Source organism: Belonocnema kinseyi, chromosome 8 (assembly GCF_010883055.1).
Source record: "Belonocnema kinseyi isolate 2016_QV_RU_SX_M_011 chromosome 8, B_treatae_v1, whole genome shotgun sequence".
NCBI lineage: Eukaryota > Metazoa > Arthropoda > Insecta > Hymenoptera > Cynipidae > Belonocnema > Belonocnema kinseyi.
In genome coordinates, this window is record NC_046664.1 from 36,715,565 (window position 1) to 36,739,565 (window position 24,001).

Genomic DNA, 24,001 nt, shown 5'->3' on the forward strand with positions numbered 1-24,001 from the left:
ATATCAATTATAATACATTTTTTATGTAACTCTGCCAAGAATTACTTATTAAAAAATTGCAAAATAAAAAGCAAATTGTATTTATCATGATTATTTTTGTATTTGTTTCTTATTTTGCTTTAAATTGTATTCTAAGCTGCTCTGAAACATGTATCATTTCCATAAATGTATATCATTACAATTCATAATATGCATATAAATTGAATCATACTAATTCTTATTTCCTTGTTTTTATATTTTTTTTATATTTAATTTTGTTTTTTACGATTAAATAAAAACTACTGCGCATCTGCATAGGGTCTAATACAGGAACCTATATAGGGTCCTATATAGGAGCCTATGTCCTCTTTCGTCTTTTCTGTGCTTTTTCCAAAAAGTTAATTTTTTAATTTTTAGTCTTATGTTTTACGATTAAAAGAAAATCTACTCGTCCTATCGAAAAATAATTAATAATAAATTTATAGATCTTTTTAGGCGAACAACTTTTGTCTGGTAATTGAAGTTCATACCTTGTGTCGTTTTTTCAAACAAATTTAATATTTTTATTTAGAATGTTGTTTTTTACGACTAAAGCAAAAACTGTCCTATCAAAAATTATAGCTCTTTTTTGGATGAACAAGTTTTGTCCCATTTTTTCTTGTAGCTTATATCGAAAAGTGATTCCTTTCCAGGGCGCGCAATTTGAGCTTTTTCATTTTTTTCGAATCTTGCATAGTTTGACCAAAAAATGGGATTTTTGGATTTATCATTATTTTTAGTACGATCAAATTTGGAGCGTTCAACTTCTCGACCAAATTAAAAAAGTTGTTATCATAGTCCTGTAGAGTTTTCCTAAAGCAAAGTTTTTCTTCTCTTGACTTTTTTCATATCATGCGCTGTTTGGCTTATAATGTTCATTTTAGTTTATTTTTTGTTGGATATTGAAAATTCTCTAACTCTGATCATTTTCTTTTTATAGAAAAAAGTCAAGTAGATCAATTGTTTCAGTTTCTGAGTACTATGAAAAACCGTACATAGAATTTTTAAATCTTGAAAAAATGTGGTTTCAAACATTTTTGGTACGATCAAATTTGGAATTTTCAACTTTTCGACCAAATTAAAAAAGTTGTTATCATAATCTTGTAGGGCTTTCAAAAAGCAACGTTTTTCTTTCCCAGACTTTTTTTCGTATCATGCTTTATTTGGCTTAAATCGTTCATTTTAGTTTATTTTTCTGGATTTTGAAAATGCTATAACTCCAGTAAGTTTTGAATTTTCAAAAAAAGTTATTCGGATAAATTGTTAAATTTTTTTATTTCTATGAATAACCATGTAGAGAATTTTTGAATTTTTAAAAAAGTGCTCTTAAAAATATTCAAAATGTGCCCACTTTTTGAATTTTCATCCAAAATGGTTGTCTAATGAACTTGACTTTTAGTTGAGGACACTAAACGAGTGTATCAAAGGGCAATCTAATAGATAAATTTTTTCAAAAGTATCGTGTTCACGGACAGGCAGACAGACAGACAGACAGACAGACGTCCATATACAGACATACAGACACATTCGTAAAAACCTGTTTTTAGGATTCAGGGGGTCTCAAAACGTGGACATTTGACAAAAACTGGGGGTTGGTCAAATTTGACACAAATCTAATACCTTCTCTGATGAGAATGTAAAAAAGACAAAAATTCGATTTAATGAAATAACATTCTCCTGGCACTAAAAGTTATTTAGCCCGCATAAAACTCACAAGATGTTTTCCTTATGATAATAAAATTTTTTAAAAATGCCAAAAAATTAAGAGTTTAAAAAAAAAAATTTGTAGAAAAAATTTCTTTAATCATTTATGATATCTTGCATTTTCAGAAAACTACAGCCATTTTGTGAATTTTGTATGGTTTTTCAATTTTCTCGTGGATTTCAAAAGAAGGCGATAAACTCTACCGGAATGTCGAAATAAATATCTGAATTAGGTCAAAAATTGTATAAATTTGAAGATAAAATTGTTTTTTTTTTAAATGAAACAAAATTCCAAATACGCATAACTTCGTGAATTTTTATTTCACAAATCGCAAAAATACGTATCGCCTAATTTCATCTAAAAAATAACATATTTTTTCCCGGAGAGATTCTGCGACTTCAAGTACACAATCTACCTGATTTGAAATTGATTCGGTCATTAGTTAACATAAAAACTCATTTGTTATTAAAAAATGGAGTATTTTTCAACGACATTTCTACGGATTCGGTCGATAGGATATCAACTAAAGTGGGTAAATGTCCTCTACAGAGTTATGCTATCAAGTACAGTTAGCGGCAAAACGATTTTTAATCACTAAATGGTATAAGAATGTTTACAAGAAGACGATATGTTTCTTCGTTATAAAAAAAAGAATAACTTTGTCGTATGGTTATTAGACAATATTTGAAGAATTTCTTACATTTTTTCCAACAGTAATTCTTGGGATGTAAGTCTTTAAAAGAATAAGGTATATATTATAGTCAATCTAATAAAAAAATATAATAATGGCAATATCAGAGAATATAAATAAAATAGTTTCAAATTTATGGAATTAGATTTACTTTTTTCGAGAAGCAACCAAGAGATTTGTAGCCAGCACGAAAAGCTATAATCTTAATTAAAAAAAAACATCTTGATACAACAATTTGTTGTTGAGATATTAAAACTGTTCGCAATTTGAACACGTGAATTCAATTCCGGCACGAGTGCCTGGCATGGCCACAGCGGCTTCCCCCACTACGCCTCCACTGACTGCGTCGATCTTTTTCTGTCAACTTTTCCGTGAATCAGAGAAGATTCTAAACAATAAATTTAGAATTATTTTTTTCCTAAATTTCATAATAATTAGTATAACTGTTTTTCTAATTTGTTACGAACTTGAACTTCATAAAATGAAAATTGACGGACTTATTTCATTTGTTATAATATATTTTTTTAAATAATTGCTATACAACTTAATGATTAAGAATCGCTTTGCAGCTAAGCGTACTTGATAACACAACTCATATATAAGACAATCACCCATTTTAATTGATATCCTATTCGACAAAATCTATAAAAATTCCGTTGAAATATAATCCATTTTTTAATAACAAATACGGTTTTATGAAAACTAATTATTATTTCAAGCTGAAGGTTTGCACACTTTTTAAAAGTGGTAAGGGACATATTTTCTATAAGTTTGAAACTGATTAACCAATAATAATTGCATATTTTTAAAAAGGCCCTTTTGAACGTTTTTTATTTTTTCCAAGTAAAAAAATGAACGAATCTTAAAGTACGACCCGTTATTTTGTAGATACTGGTGAGACCTACATTTTTTAACTTCACTTTTTTTCTCACATAAACATAGGTCCGATGCAATAAACAAAAAACCTGCTTTGCCATATTTAACAATTATTTACACACACAATGCTTCAAAAATCTTGGATTCAATCATATAAGCCTAAATTCTACATGCTAACACTACAATAATCCGAAGTCAAATACCTACAACCACAGAGGCGCGAAGAGACGTGAGGAGCGCGGGAGGGAGGGAAAAGCTCGATCAATCGCAAGGTACGAATGACGAGTTTGTTGCCCTTCGGCAGTTCGTTGGCTCGGTGGCAGAGAGAGAGGAAGGGCCTCGGTCCTTGGTCCCGGGGATTCTGGTCTCGGTTCCTCGTTCCTATTTCCTCCCGGGTATTTATTCCTCGCGGAAGGAAAGTAAGGAGCCCTGTGAGATCCACACCATCCCGCAGGCCCTTCCACTACCTTTCTCTACCTCAACCTCTACCTTCCTCAGACTCCCAATGCCTTCCAGTCAAATCCTCGAGACTGGAACCAACCCAAAGGGCCGCGTCGGGTGGTTGCCTCTGTGGGTGGGTGGGTAGGTGGCTGGTTTTGCGCCTCATCCCTGTACTCCGCCGCATCCCTATAGTATACTCCGCACCCTTCTCGGGGATGAGGTGCGGGGGTCGGCGCCGACGCCGCGATTTAAGCTAGCCAGCCTCGTGGTGCAGAGAGGGAAGTAATAACGACCCCAACGTCGCACTGCGCTGCAGAAAGGTTGACGACCCGAAGAGGCGGGGCGACGCCCTCCTCGTACCCTCGCCGAGCCTCCCTCCAGTTTTCCGCCACCCTCGCAAACCATGTACCACCATCGCCACCAATCCTCCTGGTGCAGAGCGTACTCTCTACCCCGCGGGCATCTCTGCTTTTTCTGTACAGGATAACCGATTTCTATCGAAATTGCCAAATTGGCGGTATATTTCAAAAGTAACCATGCCTGGCTTCAACCAATTTTCACTGAAAAGTGCCAGCCCATCCCAGTCTTTTTTTCTGAATATGTTTTGGGGGACGAAAAAAATGGTGGGGGTCATTACAGGGTGGCCACTCGACTTCAAACAAAATTCCAGACTATTTACCGGTTTTCCCGGTAAAACACTACCTACATTTTTCCCGGGTTACTTTTGAGCACTTATATTAATAATTATTCAATACTAATTGTTTTATTATATATATTTTTTAAGAAAGAAATAACAAATTTTTAAACTCCTAGTTTAAATATACCATGTAAATTATTATTGGGATCCGCTGCGCTGCAATACGCCATCTATTTTTTCAATGTGGCTAAAATGTGAACTCGCTAAACCAGGTAGGATGGTTAAGATGAATTTTGATTCGTGCTTAACAAGAATTTTTTTATCATTTGGCATAGTTTAAATTGATAAGTGGATGAAAAAAATTAAGATTTATCGGAAACTAAGTATTACATGTGGAATTTTCAATGTATACATCGAAAAAACACGTTTTATGTTAAAACTGTTTCTGTCAAAATAATAGTTATTTTATTATGTTATATATGTTTCAACACATTATAAGCTTTAATTAACTTACCTTGACATAGAAGTGAACTTAAAATAAATTTTTATTAATTTATACGTGGACTATTTACCATCTAAGAAATTCTAACACACAAGTTAGTTTCCGATAAATCTTAATTTTTTGTATTCATTTATTGTTTTAAGCTAGCAAAAACAAAAGCAAAATTGTTTCTAAGCCCAATTTGAAATGCAACTTAAAAATGCTACGTGGTTGCACGAGTTCACAACAGTTGCGCACCAAAGACTTCAGATCCCAATAAAAGTGATTTCAGACTTTTAAGTCCAAAATGATTTCAAAACAGGGGAAATGGGGAGATTTTACAAGAAATTAGGAGAAGAAATCTTTTAAATAATGATATTGTAAATACTATATTCAAATCAGAATGAAACGCTTTAAATTTCTAAGATTTCAAGTCTTAGTATATTGCATTTTCAAGAAAATAGTTTAATTTTCAATAAAAAAATATTTCCTACCAGAAGAGACAAACTTTCAACGCTAAAAGAAGAACTTTCAATAAAAAAAATAAATTTATAATCAAACAGTCTCACCTACAAATAAATAGTTGAACTTTTAAGTAAAAGAGACGAATTTTCAGCAAAATAATTGAACTCTTAACTGAATATTGAAATTCTCCAGCTGAAAAGACAAACGTTGAATTCTCAATAAAAAGTATATTTCTAACCCAGAAAGCTTGAGCATCACCCTAGAAACATGACTTTTTTATCACAAAGGATGCGTTTTCAAACCAAAAGGATGAATTCTCAATAAAACAGATAAATCTTCAACCAAATAGTTGATTTTTTAACTAAAAAAGATCAGTTTCTCACCAAACATATAATAGTTAAAATTTCAGTTCAAGACATTAATTTCACAAAAGATTACAAAAAAAAAGAAATTTTCAAACAGTTTAATTCAACGAAAAAAGACGAATTTTGAACAAACTAGTTGAATCCCCAATTAAATAGATGAATTTTCAACAAAGAAGATTAATTTTCTACACAAAGAGATGAATTTTGAACAAGAGAGTTAAGTTTTTAAGCTAAAAAAAAGCCGAATGTTTAGAAAACAGTTGACTTTTAAACATAAAAACAATTGCCAACAAGAAAGTTAATTTTTAATCAAGAAAGATTAAACCAAAAAGAAGAATTTTTTTGCAAAATAGTTGAGTCCTTAACCAACAAGGTAAATTTGCAATACACAAGTTAAATATTATACCAAGAATGGAATAGTTAAATTTTCAGACAAAAACCTTAATTTCTAACCAAAAGAAAAACGGAATTTCGACCGAATATTTAAACTTTCAACGAAAAAGGTGGATTTTCAACCAAGAAAAGTAATTCTTTACCGAAGAAGGTAAAGACGAATTATATACCAAAAAGTTGAATTTTCAAAAGAAAAATATGATTTTTCAACAAAGAAGTTGATTTTCTACCAAGTAGTTACATTTTTCAAATAAACAGTTTAATTTCCAACCAAAATTGTACAGTTTACAAATAAAATAAAAATTTATATTTAAAAAATTATTTTCAATCGAATAGTTTAATTTTCTAGAAAATTTTTGAATTTTCAAGCCAAAAGAAGATATTTTTACAAAACTGTTGAATTTCCAGCAAAAAAAGTTAATTTACAATTGAGTAGTTGAACCACCAACAATAGATTCAACCAAGAAAGACGAATTCTCGACAAAACAGTTGACTTTTCAACCAAACAGCTGGATTTCGGACCAAACTAATTGAATTTTCAACTATAAAGAATTAATTATCAATGAAAAATATTAATTTTCAGCCAAAATGGAATAGTTAAAAAAAGCTAATTCTCATTTAAAAAAAAAACGAATTTTTTATCAAATTAATTGAATTTCCAATCAAAAAGGTTCATTTTCAAGTAAAAAAGATCATTTTTTCATTTAAAACACAGAGAAAAATAACATAATCTTGATGCAGTCTGCTGCAGATGTGCAATATCTAAAAAAATCCAGTTTGCGACATAAGGACATAAATATAGAATTTTTTCAATATTTCGACAAATATTTGTGCGAACTATTCAATATGCAACTTTGCTTATCTATAAGTTTTTTGTTATCGAGATTCTTTACTTTCACTACATTTCTCGTATTTCAATTCAAACATAATTATAAATATTAACATATCTCGTCCCATTATTTTAATTGTTTTATATTTTCGACAGTTCACTGCATTAAGTTTATTTATAATCTTATAATGTTTAAGCTTTACTGTGCGAATATTACTTTGATTAAATTTGAAAAGGCATCCATACTATTCAAATTATTAAATACATTTTGAAAATATTTATTTTATCACATTCAAATTTTAAATTAAACCACCACGACTATACTATTACACCGCCTGGTGGCAATTTTTGTAAATAACCGGAAGCTTCAATAAGGGAACTTCCTCCTCCACGAGAGTAGCCGGACCTGTGTATACGAACTTGATTTAAAATATAAATTCTGAACCAAGAATGGAAGTTACGTTTTTGGTTTAAAAAAATTAATTCTTAAGCAAAAATACCATTTTTCAACAAAACAGAGTTGCATTTTGGGAAACTTCTTTCAAAACAGGCGAAAGAAGAATACTCTAAAACAGGGAAATCGGGGAATGAGTGTACTTTTTCAAGTCTGCGAATTGTAAAAAACCATAGAGGTCCCCAAAAAGGTCCCCATGTGCCGATTATCAAATTGATAATTGTAACAGTATTACTTGTAATTTACTAATAAAACTGTATCATAATAGTATACTTAGGATGGTATAGACAAGGGATGTCAAAACTTACGGACCCTAGCAAAGCGGGGAATGAGGTTTAAAATTTCAGAATAAAAACTCTCAGTAATTAATGCACAGCCCCTAAGATCTTCTACTTCCACCAAGAACTTCCACTCACACCCCTCCAACCCGTTTTTCAAACTGTAGTATTTGGCACGACCACCTCCCCTCAAATTGCTAACGTACTTTATGAACACCACCTTAGAATCTAATTACTATTTTGGCATGATACATGATTACCAAGCACGAAACAAATTGGTTACTTTGCTCTAAAAAAAAAGGTGAAATCTCTACAGGACTCGCAATGTACGTTTCCAACATCCACCCCCGGCCTTGCGTATCCTGCGCCCGGCCGCCGCCTCCTCCGCCTCCACCGACTATACCACCCCCGAAGCGTCTAGCCAGGTTCGGGGTCGTTGAACGTCGATAAAGATTTTGACTCGACAATGCTGCAGGAAGCGGCCACTGCAGCACAAGGTGTGGGGTGGAGGAGGCGGCGGAGGCAGAGGATGTCCGTGCGGGCCACTTTCCTTTCGATTCCAACATTTTCCACCTCGCTCTCTCCTCTTATCTCTCTTTTCCTCGTTTTTCATCTCTCTAACCCAATATTTCTCTCCTTGTTCCTCGCTGGCTGACTGCCTATCGCTTTGGCCTTCCACCGATTGCACACGCAGATCAGTCGTTACAAAAATAATCATCCCCTGGGTCCCTGGAAAGTCCGGTGCATTGCAGACCAACCCGGAAAAGCTAGCCAAAAATCGTGAAAGATGTGGCAAAGAGAAATGCTTTTGGCAATGCGGTTTTCGCTGAAGATTGTAGAGGGTGAAGCAAGTGGAAGGATTTCCAATTCAGAGGTTTATTCATTCAGGATGGCCGAAAAACTTTTTTTCCCAAATTTCCCGACAATAATATTTAAAGTGCAAAATTCTTATATTGGAACATTTTTAATACGCATAGCATCTTTTATAAATGTATTAAAATAAAATTTCTAACCGAAAAAGTAAAGTTAGCGTGGCAAATCTGCATTAATAATGGGACTAATTTTCTTTTGAATTTAAAAGAATTCTATCAAATTTATAAGAATTACAGTTGAAATCTAACGAATTCGGAATAAATGCATAAGAATTGATAAGAATTCCAAATAGGTCAAGGTGAGTTTAAAAGGCTTCAGTATAAACTTAAAAAAAAGAAATAAAAAATTGTGACTATTCATTGAATTGAGTCAGCTGAGTAGAATTAAGTGAATTCAGAAGAAATGAAGTGAACTCGAAAATTTCCAGAGAATTCCAAAGAATTTAAAAGAATTCAGGATAAATTAATAACAAGTTTGGCTAAAATAATTTTTTTTCAAATTTAAATACTATAAAATTCCGTGAAATGTTCTAAAATTACTAAAATACTTAAGACCGTTTGAAATAATTTAAATGCCTTGAAACTTTCAAAAATCCTTTAAAAATACATGTGAATAATTTACAGGAATCACAGCGCAAAAGGATATCAAATAAAGTAAAATAGGATGATTTCCTCACGAAAAAGGGAATAAATAGGGGAAAGATTAAACAATTATTTTTACAGATCGAAAAGAAACAATCTTTTTATAAGAAATGTTACATTTCTAAATAGTTTTTAATTATTTTTCAATAACTTGTCCGATTAAAGAATTGATTTAAATTGGATATAAAAGTAAAGAAAAAAATTTTTAATCGGTTAATATCTTTTGTTCTGGTTTTTAAATTTACAGTTAGAAAATTTGTTTATACAAAAAATTCTGCCTTATTCAGAATGTTTTTGAAAATGTACAAAAACATTTGTTTTGATTGATTCTTTTTCACGGTGTTTATAAGGTTGCAAAATAAAAAAAAATGAAATTCCAAAAAACCAAAATCAGGACAAAAGTTTTTTTTCCGAAAAAGAAAAATGTTAAAATGCTTCTTTGGTTCAAAGTGAATAGATTTCAGGTTCGAAATATTCAACTTTTTTTAAATGCGTGAATATCACTCAATAAAAAAAACATGAGTTTGCAATTTTCAAAAAAATTGTTATTGAGCAAAAAAAAAATATTTTAAAACTTCGTACTTTTTTATTAACTTCACTAGTAAAAGCTATGAAGAAAACAAATTGGTAATCATTTTTTAATCCAAAGGAAATGTTTTGTGTTTGAAATCGTTCAATTTGACTGATTTTCATTTTTTTCACTTTTTTCGAAAGCACTAAATATTTTGTAACTGTTCCCATTTTATATTAGATAACAACTTCAGACTCCAGTTTTGAAGGGAGAAACTAAGAAAAAAGGTGAAGACTGTTCAACCTGAATTTAAAATACCCTGAAATATTTCAAATCCCTTAAAAATCCCATTAAATTACTGAAATGAATGAAAAATTCCTTGGTGCTTTGCAACGCACCCAACATTATTTCAAACCCTTTAAACTCTTTTAAAATCCCTTGAAATTTTTGAAAGCTCTTGGAAATTCCTTGGAATTGAAAAAAAAAAACTAAAATATCCTCTAAGATATTTAAAATCCTTTAAAATTCTTTGGAATCTTTAAAAACATTTGAAATCCTACGAAAGTCCTCAATTATTGTGAATAAATTCTTTGAAATCCATTAGAAAATTAGAAAATTCAGTTAAATTACATGAAATCTGATATGTTCTGAAACCTGAAATAATACATTAGAATACCTAGAGAGTTTTTAAAGTCCCTAATAAAAGGTTTGGAACATTTTAAATTGCCAAAAAATATTTCAAATCCTTTGAAATCTTTCGAAATACCTTTATATCTTTTGAATCCCTTCAAACTTTTTAAAGCTCTTGGAAATTCCTTGGATGTTTAAAAAATACTCTAAAATATTTAAAATTCTTTGGAACAACTTTAATTGAATAGTCATTAACAAATTTTAAAAAGTGATTTCAGAAAAGAGTGACTAAAAGTCACGGTGGGGTAGCCCTGATATTTTTTTACAGTTAAAATGCTTCTCATAGAAATTCCCGGACTTTGGCAATATATATATTTTTTTTCGAAATCCCTGCCTTTCCCTGACCAACAAAATGACCTGACTTTTCCTTAATTTTCCAAGTTTTCCCTGACTTTCAGCCGCCTTCGTTTATTGATTCTAATTTTAACTGAATCACCCTTAAATTTGAATACACCTCTTTTTAGCGAAATAATTTAGCTGCTTTTAATTCCACGAATTTGCTTTTTATCTTTTGACCAACTCATGGACACATTTCTAATTTAAATAGGAACTCCATGGGAAAATTCTCGCCTTTAATGAATTCCATTTTCTACAGAAGACGGAAATTTATGTATCTATGCAAATAAATTCTGCAAGAAGCAATAAAGAACTCTTTGATAAAATATTCAAAAGAAAATTAACGCATGTATTTGGTGTGATATTTCATATTACGTACTCTCTAGCTATCAATAACTTAACTTCACTCGCCGAACCTTTGAATAGAAACGCATTCTCAGACATATCCAAATCAACTAAATTTCCTCGAGTCTATTCAAAAAGAGGTTACCCATAACTACATACACCCGAGACGGGAATAGGATCACTTTTTTTCGCTTTATTTATACCCTCCATTTCAAGAGCACTCTTGGCAAGATCCACATTTCCGGAACTTTAAAATACTTTCGAAATCAATTAAAATATGCGCAATGCACCACAACAAAAAACTTGCTACGAGAGGTACTTTAAATTCTTTTAGTTAAGGCCCTTTTGTCTTTTTTGTGAGTCGTCAATTCAATTTTCTACAAAGAGTCTAAAGAGTAATTGAAAAGATTTTGTTTTCATTTTCAAGAAGGAAAACAGGATACTTTGCACCTTTATAATACATCTAATACTTTTTCCTTGACTAACTTTTCATTTTCTGTAACCATTAATATTTTAGGACAAAATTCTAATCTTGTAACATTTTTTATATAAAATTTTGAAAAAATTTAAAGTGATTAAAGAAAAATAAATAAAGTGAATTAAAAACTATGAAAAATTGTCTTGAATTCAGTAAGTTTGAAACGAGTCTACAAAAATGCAAAAAAATTTGATCAAATGCTTAGAAATTCAAGGCGAGATTAAAATGTTTCAAGATGAATTGAGCAAAAACTACTCGTAAATAAAAAAATCCATTGAATTGAATTCCAAATGAATTTCAAAAAATATATATAAAATATCTTCAGATGTCAATGTGAATAACTTCTTTAAAATCCATTAAAATATTATAAAATGACCTGCAATTCTATCAAATGTAACATTTCCTGAAATCCTGGAAACTTTATTAAAACACCTTGAGAGCTTTTAAAATCCCATAAAATCATTAAAATTCTTGGGAACTGTATAATATCCCTAGGAATCTTTTAGAAATATTAACATATTCCAAATTATTTTCGAAACCTCTTCATATTCAGGGTGTCCGTTTTAATCGAAAAAAAAATTGCCGGTCATTTTACAGTTTTTTCCCGGTACGCAAACATTTTTCACGGTCAATGAAATTTAAAAAATCGAACTCTATTCTAAACATTTTTCCATTTAAAGCAATAAACAATAAACAACAAATTAAATTTACACGTATGAAGTGGAAGGTACTAACACTTTTCAATTGAAATTTTTTTAATGAAATGCAGATAAACTGCAAAATTTAGATCTTTTATAAACTATAGAGTTCAAAGATTCAGATTAAATTCCAAAAATATCAATCCACGTTAACATTTTCAATACTCTAAGTTAAAGAATCAAGTAATGAACTTTAACAAATTTCAAAATGATACATTTTTAAGTAATGTTAAGCTAGACAAATTAAATAATTGAAAATGATTTTTCTTTTAATTAAAAATATTTTAAATTAGAAATTAAATTATTTTCATTTTAAATAGTTAAAGCATCCTTCAAAAACTTAAAAGTTTTTGACCCGAAAAAATTGTGCTATTCATACCGAAATTTTGGTGCAAAAAATTGAGAAACTTTTTAAGAATTGTGAAAGGCTTAAAAAAAATGAAAACATTTTCTTAAGATTCCTAGGAAAATTGAAAATGGTTTTTCATATTGAAAAATCATTGTAACAGAAAATTTAAAAATATTTCAAGAGATTTCCAAAATGATCAAAACAAAACCTGGAACATTTTAAGGATTTTTTTTAATTTGTAGGATTTTCCAAAAGTTGTAGGAAAATTCGGTTAATTTCAAAATGTATTTAGACGTTCTAAACAACAATGTTAACACACTTCTTTTAAATTACTTGAAGACATTTCAAGTTTTTAATTAATTTTGAATCTTTTCAAGACTATGAAATATCTCTTGAAATTACTCAAATTTTGTTTGCAAATAATAAGTGTTCAATTGCTATTTATACATCAAAATTTAACAATTTCACTTACAAAAATCGAACGGTTTTTAAACAGAACGATTCAAAATGCAACGCTAAAAGTTAAAAAGCTCTTCGAAATTCTACAGATTCAAAGCTTTCTATGTAAAACAATTCAGTTTCAAACTGTTTACTTTTACATATATTTGTTCATTCAATTTACTCGTTTTAAATGAACAGTGAAATTTTTAATGGCTAAGAAAACTAATACAAATAATATATTAATACAATTATTTATTCAATATAATATAAAAATATTTTATTGATGAATCATTAAAATTGTTGTATAAAAATAAAATTATCTGAATAAATGATATTATATTAATCTCAATTCGTATTAGGACTTTCGAATTGAAACAGTTGCAATCTGGAAATTCCTAAATTTTTAACAGATTTAGAATCGGTTTGTCAAATCAATTATTGTTCAATTTTTCATGCTTTAATTGTTTACATAACTGTTGAAATCAATCTTAGAAAAATTTTTTTCTGAAAATTCGTAAAATTTCCGGTCAGAGAATCACTTCAAATTATTGAAATCTTTAAAAAATATCCAGTATTTTTCAAATCCCTTAAAATCTTTTAAAATTTAAGTTTTTAAAAATTCCTTGGAATTTTTAAAAATACCCAAAAATCTTTCAAATTCTTTGAAATACATTAAAACATCTTTGGAATCTTTTAAAATATCTTAAAACCTTTAAAATTCTTTCAAATCTTTTACATTTAAATATTTAAAAATCTTTGAATCCCTACGAAATTCGTCAAATTCTTGTGAGTAAATTCTATAAATTCTTTGAAATCATTCAAAATATTATAAAATCCCGTGAAATTACACGAAATCAGATATTTTCTAAAATCCTGAAAGTTTATTTTAAAACCTTGTGAGTTTTTAAAATTCCATAAAATCATTGAAATCATTCGAAATTACACAAAATCTCTTGGAATCTTTTAAAAATATTAAAATATTTCAAATTCTTTTTGGAACCACTTTATTTTATTCAAATGAATGAAAAAATTCTTGGGATTTCTTTAAAATACCCTTAATTATTCAAAATCCTATGAAATTTTTTGAAATCCCTTGAAAATTCCTTGAAATTTAAAAAAAAGTCCGAGAGACAAGAAAGTCATTAATTCACAATTTGAGAATTAAAGAAATATTTTTCTAAGTATCCATAAATGCTAAAGTAGACAAGAAAGAATTACCATCAAATTGTTATTTATTTTAAATCCTTTAGAATCACTTCAAATGTTTGAAATCTATTAAAAATACCGAATATTTTTCAAATCCTTTAAAATCTTTCAAGATTTTTTACAGTTATTCAAAATTCCTTGGAATTTAAATATCTTAAAACATTTAAATTCTGCAAAATCTTTTACATTTAACTATATTAGAAAATCTCTAAAATCCTACGAAATCCATTAAAAGACCTTGATATCTTTTTAAATCCCTTAAAATAACTGAAATCCTTTCGAAATCTTAAAATCTTCGGAAATTATTTGAAACCGCATGAAAAATTGGTTAAATCACTTAAAATCAATCAAATGAAAATTGAAAATAAAATGAAAATTTTTTATTCTCTTTAAAATTCCTTGAAAGTTTTAAATATACACTTAAATCTTTCAAATCCTTTGGGATACATTCAAAGTATTGAAATCTCTTTAAAATTCCGTAGAAACTTTTAAAATACTCTAGAATATTTCAAATACTATGAAGTTTTATGAACTTCATTGAAACTTTAAAAAGCTCTTGAAAATTCATTGGATTTTTAAAAAATACCCTAAAATCTTTAATATCCTTAGAAATCCCTTTAAATTATTGAAATCAATTGAAAATCTATTCGAATAATTTAAAACAACCTTAATTATTTTAAAAGAATTCAAGAAAATGCAGAAATAAGTATAGACCCATGGGTTATTTTATTGGAAGAAAAGTGACTGGTGATTTTTTTATTTTTAAAAATGACTGTAGTAACTTTATCTTAAAAACGTGAATAAAAAGGGATTTGAGAAAAATGACTGAAGCGAGTGTGTCACAACCCTGATTGTTATTTATAGTTACTCAAAGTGCTTCTCACAGAAATTCCCTGACTTGAACCATTGCTTTTTTCATAATTCCTGAATTTTCCCTGGTCTTCCCTGACCAATAAGATTCCCTGACCTGCGGCACCCTGTTTATAACATGAAAAATCAAATGTTTAAAGAATAAAAACAAAGTTTTCCAATTTCAAACCATTCAGATCAAAAAATTCAAAAAATAAGATTGTTCTTATCCAGTATGTTTAAATTATATTTAAGTCTTTGAGCGCTATTGAATTTATCAAATTTCAAGCTTTCCAATTTAACACGAAATCTCAACGATTCAAAACCAGAAAGCTCTAAATTTGAAAATTTAAATGCCAAATCTTACGCAAAACCATAGAAACTATGGAAATAAAGTATAAACAATTTTCGGGCAAAAATTTCCTAATTTTTCAGGGTAAAAAAAATGGAAATCGTCAAATGTCTTTTGGCAGAAACAGCTCAACGCAATCAGACTTTCAATGAAATTGGGGAACTTCTAATGGACAAGTCGATTCTCGCCTATTAGAATAAGTCACAGCCATCAATTTAGAACGACCTCCCTCTTGAGTCTGGTCTCTCGTCGAATCCAACTGAAATCCTGGCTACGCTCCTGATCCGTTGTCTCTGAAAGGGGACGCCCGCCTTGTCTTGCCAGGGTCAGAGGTCGTTGAACGTCGGTAAAGATTTCGAAGCAGCTCTACTGCAGTAAATAGGTGTGTGCGACATAGCTGGGTTGCAGAAACCCAGCCGGGAGATACGAGACACCCTTTTCGCAATGCGTCTTCTATGTTTTCAAATCGAGAATCTAGAATTTAGTCTACCACGTTATACAGACATCGTCTCATCAGGACTATAAATTACAATTTCACTGATGACGGACTCAAATGTCATCTAGAAAATAAACTAAAAAAAAATATCAATAATTAAGGAACGTTTACATATTACGTGATACTCTAAATAAGAGGGGGGGGGGGGGGAGGTCTTTGCTCTAACAGCATAAAGTGAAAAGACGAATTTTTAAGAATTGAATTTACTACAAAAAAAAAATCATTTTTAGCCAAGTGATATGAATTTTAAACCAAGAAAGGTGACTTTTTAACCACAAAAATGAATTTTGAATCCAAACGGACAAAATTTCAATAATAAAGTAGACTTTTCGACCAAAAAAGATAAGTTTAACGAATTAATTTTCGACGAAATAATTGAACTTTCAACAAAATACATACATTTTCCACCAAATAGTTGAATTTTCAAATAAAAGAGAACAGCTTTTAAACAAAAATGAAACAGTTAAATTTGCAGTTAAAAAAAGGAATTTTCAGCGAAAACAAAACAACCAGCTTTTAACAAAGTACTTGAATCCTCAACCAAATAGATAAATTTTGAAAAAATGAGAATAATTTTTAAAACAAATAGAGGAATTTTCAGAAAATAGTTAAGTTTTCAAGCTAAAAATCGAATATTTTAGATAATAGTTCAATTTTCAACCAAGGCTAATTTTCTACCTAAATAGACAAGTTGTAAAGAAAAAAATTACAACCAACAGTGGAATAACTACATTTTAATATAAAAAATTAATTTTAACAACAATAAAAAACGGATTTTCAACAGAATAGTTACATTTATCAAGTAAATATGGTAAGTTCCTATCAAAGTAGTTTAATTTTCAATTTAAAAAATGAATTTCCAACAAAAAAGTGAATTTTCAAACAAATAGTTTATTTTTCTACAAAATACCTGAATTTTTGATCAGGCAATATAAATTTAGAAAAAAAATTATAATTTACGACCTCTAACTTCTCAACGAAACATATAATAGTTCACATTTCAACTGAAACAAAAAAGATCAATTTTCAACCAGAAAAGAACAATTTTCCAACAAAAAGTTCCCTTTTGAGTAAAATTTAATTCTCAACAAAAAGAAAACGAATTTGTAGCAACACCCTTAAAATTTTAACTAAAATGATTAATTTTCATTTTAATTTTTATAAATATTTTTTAATCAAAATAAAACTTCGAAAAGAATAAATTTTCAAGAAAAAAGTTCAACATTCAACCAAACAGTTGAATGTTCAAGCAAAAGTTGATTTTGCAACAAAAAGGATTAATTTTCTACTGAAAGAGACCCATTTCTAACAAAATAAATGAATTTTCAGTTGAAAAATTAATTTTAAATGCAAAAAAATATTTTTCAATTAAAAAGATGAATTTTAAACTAAAGAAGATCAATTGACAATAAAAAATTGAATACTTAAATTTGTAGTAAAAAAAATTATTTTCTGCAAAAAAAAGAAGAATTTTCAACAAAATAAATTAATTTTTCATAAAAATAGCTCAATTTTCATGCAAAAAGATGAAGTTTTAATCAAGAAGATCAATTTTCTAAACACATTTTTTTTAATACGTAAATTTTTAACCAAATGATTCTATTTTAAAGCAAGAATATTTATTTTAAAAAACACGAATTTTCAACAAAATACATAGTTTTTAAACAAAGATATGAATTTGGAACAAAAAAGTTAAGTTTTCAATAACAACAAAAAATTGAATTTTCAAACAAAAATATTAATTATCCACAACAAAAAATTTTCACCATAAATGAAATAGTTAAATTGTCAGTTAAGAATTTAATTAAAACAACAACAAAAAAGGAAATTTGCAAGAAAATAGTTAAATTTTGAACCAGACAATTTTGAACTAAAATCAAGAATCTTCAATCGGAAAACTGAATTTTCAACAAATAGTTGACATTTCAACTGAAAAAGATTTTAATTAAATTAAAAAATAGTCCAATTATACCAAAAAGATTAATTTTTAACCAGAAAAGAACAATTTTCCAACAAAAATGGAAGTTACATTTTGAGTAAAATTTAATTCTCAAAAAAAAGACAACGAATTTGTAGCAACAACAGTAAAACTTCAACCAAAATGATTAATTTTTAATTAAAATGAAGCTTCGAAAAAAATTAATTTTCAAAAAAAGAGTTCAACATTCAAGTAAACAGTTTAATGTTCAACCAAAAGTTGATTTTTCAACAAAAAAGATTAATTTTCTATTAAGAGAGACACATTTTTAACAAAATACATGCATTTTCAGTTAAAAAATTAATTTGAACCACAAGAAAAATAATTTTTTAATTAAAAAAATGAATTTTCAAACAAGAATCTTAATTATCCACAACAAAAAATTTTCACTAAAAATGAAATAGTTAAATTGTCAGTTAAAAAATAATAAAAAAAAACAACAAAAAAGAAAATTTGCAAGAAAACAGTTACATTTTTAACTAGACAATTTTGAACTAAAATCAAGAATCTTCAATAGGAAAACTGAATTTTCAACAAATAGTTGAAATTCCTAAAATAAGATTAATTTTTCATCAAATAGTTGAGTTATCGACCAAAATCATATTTTTTAAAGAAAAATATTAATTTTAGACTTAAAAAGACAAATTTTCCACTAAATACATGCATTTTTAACTAAAAGATCCATTTTTAACCAATAAATGGAATAGGTAAATTTTCATTTCAGAAGATTCATTTTCAACAACAACAAAAAAGACAAATTTTAACAAAATAGTTCAAACCTATTTGGATTACCTATATAAATTAATACTAACTACGTATTATTCAAGATTGCAACTTAAATACTCCGAATTTCAAATGGATTATTTCAAATTAGAACTTAATTACTTCACATTGGAACTGAATTACTTCGGATTACTCCGGATTAACATTTCGGGTAACAAACCAGTCCCGCGAATTACCAGAGTTTTTTCCCCCTCGTCAACAGGTTCAATGACTAAACGGTCAAACGTAAAAATTATTCGAATTGTTTAAAACGTTCAATCGGGCATGCGCGTGCAAACACTAAACAGAAACAAACCTTCCTCTAAAAATAGGTATTTAAAATACTAATTCAAGTTTGTTTGCATCCACAAAGATACACTCTCAAATTAAGTGTTGAGAATAAATAAGAAGAGACGGTATCTCCATGAAAGATAATTATAACTCAGGGTGATATTAATAATATAATAATGTTCTCTCTTTTGTCTGCGCCTACCCGACGCTAATTCTTCACGACCCCTCAGAAAAACTTCTGTGAGTTTGATATGGCTTTACGTGTTAAATGACGTTAACACCATTGACAAGGGTTGTCAGGCTGAACGTTACGATCTGTGTAAGGGGCCGGCTCAGGCAAGCTCAGACTACATTTGTGTGTTTCATCATGTCTGGCTTGACGATCGTTGTACTTGAATGTACTAGAATAGGTGCATCAAACGTCACACGACTCATTCGCTCATCTGTATCACCAGATGAGACGAGCTTTCAAGCCGTCTGGATTGTTACTGTTTCTGGTCCTATCCAAGTATGAATGAAATGGTGTCTCATAATATGCTTTGACCTCAGCACGAGGCTCTTCTGACCAGTATTGGTTTTTTAGTCAACGAAAACGATTTGTGACTGGCAGTGTCACAGAGGGAATAAGAAATAATTCGAAATTCTAAAGTACCTCATGTCAAGTACTTACCCTTGCTTTCGAATCAACCTTGAAACTTTGAAAACATGAAATATGATAGTTAGAGGGATCACAGCACACAAAGACGTTAAAAATTAGTCAAAGTCGATGCCGAGCGTTTAAAAACAATGATTCCGTAGCTAATTTCGTGGTTAATCAAGTCATTCAAACTTCCCTTCACTACTCTTTCACAACTTCTTCCTTCACTTCACCCTCTTCTCGCTATCCCAGCTATAACACTCCCTTCTCTACATCCCTTCCCGAATATCACTTCCCCTCCCTTACTCACCCTAATTTCTAATAATTCCCACTATTTCCCCTCACCTCGTGACCCGTAGTTACCCTAGTTCCGACGCCCTCACTTCTCCTGATTTCTACTAATGCTTCCACTTCCCCTTTCGTTACTTCCCGACACTTCTCCCGATACTCCACTACTCATTTCCCCTTTTTTGCTACCCCACTCATTTCCACTCACTTCACATTCCATACATAATTTTCACCACTGCCTACTGCTCATTTTCCCTACATTCCCTTCCCTAATCCCCCCCCCATTACCCAGCACTTCCTCTACATTCCCACTCCTCATTTCCCCTCACTTTCCATCCTTGTGAAAAGTACGACGGACAGATGGATGGACGGAGACAGACTAGGGTGGTCACATTTTTTTTAATTTTCGTCTCTCGGTAAATATTCGTGATTTCTCCCAGTTAAAAAAAAATTAAATCTCTTTGCGAAACCCACCGTTTTTCCACATATGTTATCAATTTCGCAAGTCGATAAATATCAGCAAACTTTTTCACAAGAAAATGTTTGAGTTCAAGTCATATGATAAGAAGGATAAGGACCTATTGTCGTCAAAAAAAGCGAATAGGTGACATTTTTTCTAAAATAGGCGGCAAATAGGTGATAAAAAATGTTAAATAAGACAAACAAACACATTGTAATTTGTTGGAAACCGGGAGATGACCGGAAGTTTTTCTCTTCGATTAAAACGGCCACCCTGAAAAATCGAGTATTTACATTTCCACTGAGAACTAATTTTAAATTTTAAAAAACTATTTTTTTGTTTACAAGCACATTCAATTTTTTACATCTTAGTTAAATCCGTTACCAAATGGTTAAATTTTCAAGCAAAAAAGATAAATAGTCAGCATTTTTAAACCATAAAAGTTCAATTTGTAACCAAAAAATTAAGTAGATGAATTTCTATCAAGAAAAATTAATTTTCAGTTAAAAAAACAGCAATATAAACGAATTTTCTACAAAAAAGTTGAATTTTGTACCAAATAGTTGAATTTTATACCAAATTTGTTAATTTTCAATAAAATAGTCTAATTCTCAACCAAAATAGATAAATCTTCAAATAAGAAGTTGCATTTTTCACCAAAAACTCAAAAAGAGATGAAGTTTCTACCAAAAAATGAATTTTCTACCGAAAAAATTTTGCAGAATGAAAAATGTTAACCAAATTGTTGAATTTTCAATAAAAAATAATGTTTATCAAAAAATTTTGTAGTTGATATTTCTATAACAAAATTTTAATTAAGAACAAAAAACAGTTTGTTGAATTTTTAAGTCAAAAAGCCTAATTCTCTATCAAACAATTTAATTCTGAAAACGAGAACATGAAATAACAAAAAAAAAGTTTATTTACAATTAATCAGTTGACTTTTTTAACAAAATATTTTAATTTGCAGTTAAAAAACAAACATTTTTACAACAAAAAGAATTGTTAATTTTATTTTTTAAGCAAAAAACGAACTTACAACTAAAATTATGAATCTTTAACGAAAAAAAATGAAATTTGAAAAAATTCGTTCAACTTTCAACCAAGGAGTGGAATTTTTAATAAATCATTTTTTCTTAAAAAGTAACCTTTTTTGGTCGAATATTTATATTGTTTGGTAGAAAATTAATTATTTTTATTTAAAAAGTCTATAAGTGTATTTTTGTTTACGAAATTAAGTCTGTTATTGTATTTTTGTTTGAGAAATAATCTCTTTTACTTAAAAAACATACTTTTTGTGAAAATTCAACGATTTTTTTGAAAAAGTCATAGTGCTTGGTCAAAAATTTATACTTTTGTAGAAAATTAAAATTTTGTTTGTTGAAAATTTATCTTTTTGTGGAAAAATCTTTTTTTTTTAGTTGCGATTAAAATTTAACAATTTAATATTGAAAACTAAACTGAATCTATCAAAGGCAATGCTACTGAAATTTTAGAATTTTAAATTGCCACTACATAATAAAATGAAAAGTTAACATTAAAACTAATTAGACAACTTTTTCTGAAATGAAAAATGAATTATTTTTTAAAAAACTTTCTAAATAAACAGTAATTTTAAATGGTAATTGTTAACAATGAAAGAATTTCTACTCCCGAAAGTTGAAATTTAAAAGAATGCGAACTTCATTTAAAAATGAAACAAATTTTAGGCACGAATAATTGTGATATTAAAACTTTTTTAATACTCAATCCCTTAAAAATTTCAATTATTTGAAGTAAATTTAATTAGAAAAAATTAAAAATTTAGCATTGTTCTTTAAAATTCAGAACTCTGAAATTGTAACCCCTTAAAATTACGGAAATTTTCGTCCATTTACTGATGTATCAATTTTAGATATTTTAATTTTCATCGTTTTTTATTGTAAACTCAATTTTTAATTATTTATACCAAATCTTCCTTTAGAATTATTATTCATTCTAGAAACTTTGAAATATAAAATATTTTTCAATTTGAAATTATTTATTTGTTTAACTATTTAACTAAAATTCGGACAGTTCAAAATTGCTTTATATTTACAGCTAAAATTATTAAATTCAAAACTGACTGTCGAGGCTTTTAATATTAAATTTTAAAATATTTGAAATGGCCCTAAAATATTGAATATTTGATTTTCAAACTACAATATTGTGAAATTTAAAATTCGAAACTTCTAAAAATTAATTTAAGAGAAAACTTTAGTTTTAAGGTCTCAAAGATTAAACTGTTCTAGAATTGCAAATTAAAAATACAATTGTGTATTAAAATTATAAACTCCCAAAAAAAAATTGTTTGGAGAGTTTATAATTTTAATACACAATTGTATTTTTAATTTGGAATTATTTAATTTATTATTTAATTTAAATTATCAATAAAAATAGTTCAAAGTAAATCGAATTATAAACATACAGCCATAATTCCGTTAAAATATTTTACCCCCCCCCCCCAAATTAACCTTGAAGTTTCAAAAAATCGTAAAAACTCAACTTTTTCGCTATTTTCTTAGAATCACGGTGAACTTCTCGACTATTTGATACTATAATGTGTGATACACAATTATACATTAATATGAATATATTTGCAATATGTTGTAATAATAAATATAATGAATGTTGACATTAAAATAATTTTTATTGACTTTGAATTACAAGAAAATATTTAAGATTGACATATTGACCTTTATTTGACAATAACATTAATTTTCGGTATATAAATAATCACAAAAAATATTTCGAAACCAGTGGATTTGTACCTATATATCAAAAAATGATTCAAATATTTTTTAACCCTACCTAAGTTACCTTGAAATTTCAAAATATTGAGAAAAAAAAATTGAATTTTTCCCTATTTTCTTGGAGTTACGGCAATTTTTTCGACTATTTGCCCATGAAATGTCTGATATACGTTAAGAAGTAGGTATTTTTAATATGTTACAATAATAATATATGAAGAATGTCGATACCAAAATCATTTTCTTTGATTTTGGATTTTAATAAAATATCTAAAAGTGATACATTGTTTTTTACTTCACAACAAAATTAATTTTCGGTGTCTAAATAAAGTAGAAATGTTTTCGAGGGTACCTTGATTCATAACTGTATAGTGAGGAAGTAATTAAAATAATTTTTATCTGGCCAGAATGACGTTGATCATTAAAAAAATGATCAGAAATAGCGAAAAAGTAGACTTTTTTCGATATTTTGAAACTTCAAAGTCAATTAGGGAGGGTAAAAATATTTTAATGGAATTATCATTAGACAGGTATAAGTTAACTTGCTTCAAAATATTGTTATTAATAATTAAAATATTTTAAAAAATGTATATATATATATATATAAATTTGTCATAAGGACAACCGCAGGATTTCGCCGGGAGCGGGTGCTAATCTGAAAAATTGCACCCGCTTCCAGCGAAATCGCGGTAAAATTTCAGCCACAACCACGTCTCACAACCGTGAGATAGGTGGTTACAGTCTGTAAAGGAATCAATACGACGATCCAGCGAAAGCCTCGTGCACCCTAAGAACACGGAGGGACCCAAGGACAACTGCCTTCTGCATTTTTCCCGCAAGTGTTCTAGCATATTGTTGACACGCAGGGATGCTTTTTAGGCTATTAGCAAGTGAAAGCTTGGCGCCTCCAAGAGCGCCG

At 29.0% G+C, this 24,001-nt stretch overlaps 1 protein-coding gene across 6 annotated transcripts in view; it reads right to left on the bottom strand.

Annotated features, from left to right (window-relative positions):
* LOC117178084 (histone acetyltransferase KAT7) overlaps positions 1–24,001 on the bottom strand; it is a 150,335-nt gene that overhangs the window by 81,407 nt on the left and 44,927 nt on the right. Inside the window, exon 10 of one of the 6 annotated variants that reach the window (XM_033369322.1) lies at positions 15,865–15,974. The exons of the other annotated variants lie outside the window; for them this stretch is intronic. Coding sequence (XP_033225213.1) covers positions 15,963–15,974 — 12 coding nt within the window. The 3' untranslated portion in view covers positions 15,865–15,962. Of the gene's footprint in view, positions 1–15,864; positions 15,975–24,001 lie in introns of those variants that run through there. 6 annotated transcript variants of the gene reach the window in all.